Source organism: Leptopilina heterotoma, unplaced genomic scaffold (assembly GCF_015476425.1).
Source record: "Leptopilina heterotoma isolate Lh14 unplaced genomic scaffold, ASM1547642v1 Lhet_54, whole genome shotgun sequence".
NCBI lineage: Eukaryota > Metazoa > Arthropoda > Insecta > Hymenoptera > Figitidae > Leptopilina > Leptopilina heterotoma.
Window position 1 is genome coordinate 7,056,218 of NW_025111118.1, and position 5,129 is coordinate 7,061,346.

Sequence of the window (5,129 nt, forward strand, 5' to 3'; positions counted from 1 at the left end):
CTGGAAAATTTGCGGCTCCTTTGTTTTCTATAAGAGAAATTCTGAATAAAAACATGTGTTTTTTTCATGTTTTGGGGAAAAAGTGCCCTAAAAAAAAGAAGGGGAGGAAAATTTTACTTTTTTGAGGTTCCACCCCTGGAGAAATATCTAACGAAGAGAATGTCACTTCTTTTTTGGTTTTATCTGTTTTAGAAAGTTTGGAATCGATCGTACCACCGAAAATGGGCATTTTCAAAAATGGCGTATATCGCCGCCATTTTGAAATAAAAATGAAAATTTTTTTTTTTTACAAATTCTTAAATAAATTATTTATTACATGTAAAAGAAATTTTTTAAATAAATGTCATAGTTATTTTAATAATATACACTAAAAAAGCCTTCTTTTTGCCTGTTTTGAACTGGAATGTCCCCTTAAGGGTAAAATTATTTTTGATCTTCATTTATCATTTACGTGATAAAAATTTGGAAATTTCTATTATTATCTATTAATAATAATTTTCTACTTTTTAATTCATTTATCATTTATATACTCTTTTCATCCGTACATAAAAAAATATTTATACAAATAAAAATATGTACAAATATAAAATAAGTACAAATAAAATAATTATTAAATAAAAAAATTTATGCAAAAAAAAATTTTAATTAATTAACTAATTAAAAAAAATATAAATTTGGTTTAAATAAAATTTTTCTCTGGCTGCAATAAGGGAAAATTAAAAAATAAATTATGATGTAAATTTAAAATTAGTAAAAATTAAAATTGTTTACTAATTTGAATTAGTAACTAACTTTTTTTGCTTTTGAATTAATAAATTTTACTAATAAATAATAATTTCTACTAATTTACTAATAAAATTTACGAATTTAAAAGCAAAAAGTTAGATACTAATTCAAAATCAGTTAAATAATTTTTGAGTCAATTAATTTATATTTTCTTCAAATACTGAAATTATTGGTTCAAATATGATTAACTTGAATCAAAAATTCATTTGAATTAAAAATTATTTGGTGCAAGTGAATATTTATTTGACAATTAGAGAACTAATTTATTTGAATCAAATAAATTTTTTTAGTGTATAATATTTTTATTATACACTGAAAGAAACAAAAAAATAAAAAATATTGAAATCAATCATACTTAAACCAGTTTTTTATCTCGTGTGTAATATAAAATTTTTGTAAACAAAAAAAAAAAATTGTAATCTAAAAAAAGAATTGAAATTTTTTTTTGTACACAATTTTAAGTATTGTGGTTTTGTGCATTGCTGCACGTGGTAATATAATACATATGTATATGAAAATAATCATTTGAGGAGAAAGCCCATGGTGCGGTGTGTCCACTAGAGGAGGAATTTTGAAGGTCATCACAATGCACGGAAGTGTTTTCCTATATAAACTTGTGTTAAGACCCTTCGAGTAGATCAGTCTGTAAAACTCCCAGATACACTAAACAATCGACATGTTCAAGTTTGTGAGTTTCAAAAATTAATTCAAATTATTCAATAATTAATTGTCAATTTTTGTGTCTATAAAAAAAAATCCAAAATTTGAATTCCAAAATTTTCTAAAATTATTTTATTTTTGATTGAAATCAACTCAATCAAAAAAGTGTTGGGAAAAAAAATTTTAAATGCTTTTTTAATTTCTGTAAAAATATATATATAACATCGAGTGGTGAGAACGGTTTGCCATGCGATCGTCGTAGTTAAGCAAAGTGTTTCCACATGGGTGATCGTTTCTTGACTCTCGTTTTTATATATCGCAGAAATTGCAAATTAATTCGTCTCCCATCAAAAATTAAATTACTTGTTCTTATACATTACAATTTTTGTTTGTAAAAATTTATAATTTTTGCCTTAAATTATTTGTTATTATTTCTTAATTTTAATTATTTTCAATTATTTTTAACTTAAATTATTTTGAAGTATTTTTAATTTAAATTATTTTTAATTTAAATTGTTTTCAATTATTTTTAATTTTTATTATTATCAAGTATTTTGTTAACTTAAATTATTTTAAATTTCAATTATTATGTTGTTTTTAATTTAAATTATTTTCTATTAACTTTAGTTTCAATTATTTCCTAACTTAAATTATTTTGAAGAATTTTTAATTTAAATTATTTTTAAGTTCAATTTATTATCAAGTATTTTGTTAATTATAAATTATTTTCAATTTCAATTATTCTGTTCTTTTTAAATTCAACTATTTTCAAATAATTTTAATTTCAATTATTTTCTAATTTAAATTATTTCGAATTATTTTTAACTTAAATTATTTTGAAGTATTTTTAATTTAAATTATTTCCAATTATTTTTAATTTCAATTATTATCAAGTATTTTGTTAACATAAATTATTTTCAATTTCAATTATTCTGTTGTTTTTAATTTAAATTATTTTTTAATTTCAATTAATTCCAATTATTTTTCAATTATTTTTAATTATTTTTAATTTCAATTATTATCAAGTATTTTGTTAACATAAATTATTTTCAATTTCAATTATTCTGTTGTTTTTAATTTCAATTATTTTCTAATTTCAATTAATTCCAATTATTTTTCAATTATTTTCTAATTTCAATTAATTCCAATTATTTTCAATTATTTTACAATTATTTTTAATTATTTTTAACTTAAATTATTTTGAAGTATTTTTAATTTAAATTATTTTCAATTATTATTTTTAATTTAAATTATTATCAATCATTTTGTTAACATAAATTATTTTCAATTTCAATTATTCTGTTGTTTTTAAATTCAATTATTTTATAATTTCAATTATTTTTCAATTATTTTTAATTTTAATTATTATAAAGTATTTTGTTAATTTCAATTATTGTCAATTTTTTTGCATTAAGAAGGGGCAAAATCACAATAAAATAATTGAATTCTTTTACGAAATAAGTAGTTGGTTATTTTCAGTTTTTAATTAATTTTTTACAATAAGGGCCTAAACATAAAATAATTTAATTTTCGTTAAAACCAATTAATTGATTACTTTCAATTTTTAATTATTTTAAAATTTAATTATTTCTAATTAGTTTTGTAATGAAAAAAGGTTTATAAATAAAATAGTTAAATTTTTATTAAAAAATAGTTAATTGATTATCTTTAATTTTTAATTAGGTACTTTTAATTTAAATTATTTGTAGTTTTCATTATTTTCAATTATTTAATAATAAAGAGGACCAAATTAAAAACAATTGAATTTTATAACAAAGAATAAATAGTTGATTATTTTCAGTTTCCAAATGGTTTGAAATATTTTGTAAAAAGGGCCTAAATACAAAAATAAGTACATTTTTTAAAAAAATAATTGATTATCTACAATTTTTAATTGTTTTCAATTATTTTATGATAAAAAGCAACTAAATATAAAATAATTTAAATGTATTGAAAATGAATTGATTATTTTAAATTTTGAATTATTTTATAATAAAAAGAGCCTAAATACAAAACAATTGAATTTTATTACAAAAAATAAATAATTGTTTTTTCAGTTTTCAATTATTATTATATTCAATTATTTTCAATTATTTTCAATTATTTTCAATTATTTTGCAATAAGGGGCCTAAAATACAAAATAATTCAATTTTATTAAAAATAATTGATTATTATTTTCAATTCTTAATTTTTTTTTCAATTATTTTATAATAAAAAAGAACCAAATACAAAACAATTGAAGTTTATCACAAAAATAAATAATTGCTTTTAGTTTCCAATTATTATTATTTTGAATTAATTTCAATTATTTTGTAAGGAAAAAGGACCTACGTACAAAACAATTACATTTTATTAAAAAATAATGACTATATTTTTAATTATTAGAATTTTTTTAACCAAATAGAAAACAAAAAATTTTCTGAATAAAAAAAATTGTTATTAGTACAGAACTTGTAGAGTAAAGAAAAGGAGAAAAAAATATTGTTATTATTGTCATATTATTATGAAAAAAGTAAAAATATTATAAATAAATAAAATTGAGAATTAAATACAAAAAAAAGGAATTTAATTTAATTTCTCTATTTAATTGAGTGGATAATAAAAAAATGTTTGCTTCCGTTTTTCAGGTAGCTTTGTTGTGCCTCGCGGCTGTTGTTGTCGCCAAGCCAGGAGCAATTTTCTCTCCCATCATTTCTGATATTGTGTCGGAAAAAGTAATTGAATCTCATGGAAATAGTGTGGTGCACGCAGCAGCCCCATACGCCGTTCATGGAGTCGCAGGAGTCTCACTCTTAGGAGAAAAAACCATTGAAGCTCACGGAAATTCCATCGTTCACAGTGCGGCTCCAGTTCTACATTCCGTTCCACTTACATACTCCTATGGCCTTGCTTACAACCAGCCCATCTATTTGCACTAAATTCGACAATAAAAAAAATCCTCCCTGTCATCATCCAAAATCATCAAACCTGACTTATTTGTAAATTTTACAATTTTTTTTTTTTTTTTTTTTTTGAAAATGAAAATTTTATTTGACAAAAACAAAATTTGTCGATTGTCGATGAGTCAATGTTGGTAGTTTTTAGGACTAATCATCGAAAAAATAGTGTCATTATTATTTCATGTATGAAAATGGATATTGAAAATTTTTTTTTAATTTCAAAATTTTGAAATTATTTTTCAATATCTTTGTCAGAAAATGATGATTTTTCGTGTCCTGAATAGACTGACGGAATTGAGCGCGCGTGTGTGTGTGTGTGGAGAAACAGACTGTTAATTTCGAGAGATTAATAAATTTGCATTTCAAAAAAAAAAAAAAATTCTACTTCTTAGTTTATTAATTTCCTTTTATATTTTCTTTTTAATCAATAATTTATTTTTATATTTACCATTTGTTTACTATAATTAATTTTATAATTTACTTTCTTAATTAATTTTTTTATTAATTTATTCTATTTATACTTTTTATTTATTAGTTATTTTCTTATGTACTTTTTATTTATTAATTAAATTTTTTTTTGTTAATTCATTTTTTATTTATAATTTTTATTTAATTAGTTAATTTGTTTTATTTACTTCTTATTTATAAATTTACTTTAATATTCACTTTATATTTATTTTCTTAAATTTGTATTTACTTCTCATTTATTAATTTATTTTCATAATTATTTATTTATTTATTAC

General features: G+C 19.6%; 1 protein-coding gene across 1 annotated transcript; it reads left to right on the plus strand.

Moving 5' to 3' along the window:
• The first annotated feature begins 1,351 nt into the window (after positions 1-1,351).
• LOC122508383 lies at positions 1,352-4,479 on the plus strand. Its single transcript, XM_043621683.1, has 2 exons — positions 1,352-1,474; positions 4,075-4,479. Exons 1-2 carry the CDS (start codon positions 1,463-1,465, stop codon positions 4,363-4,365), a joined length of 303 nt encoding a protein of 100 aa, XP_043477618.1. The 5' UTR covers positions 1,352-1,462; the 3' UTR covers positions 4,366-4,479.
• Positions 4,480-5,129: the final 650 nt, after the last annotated feature.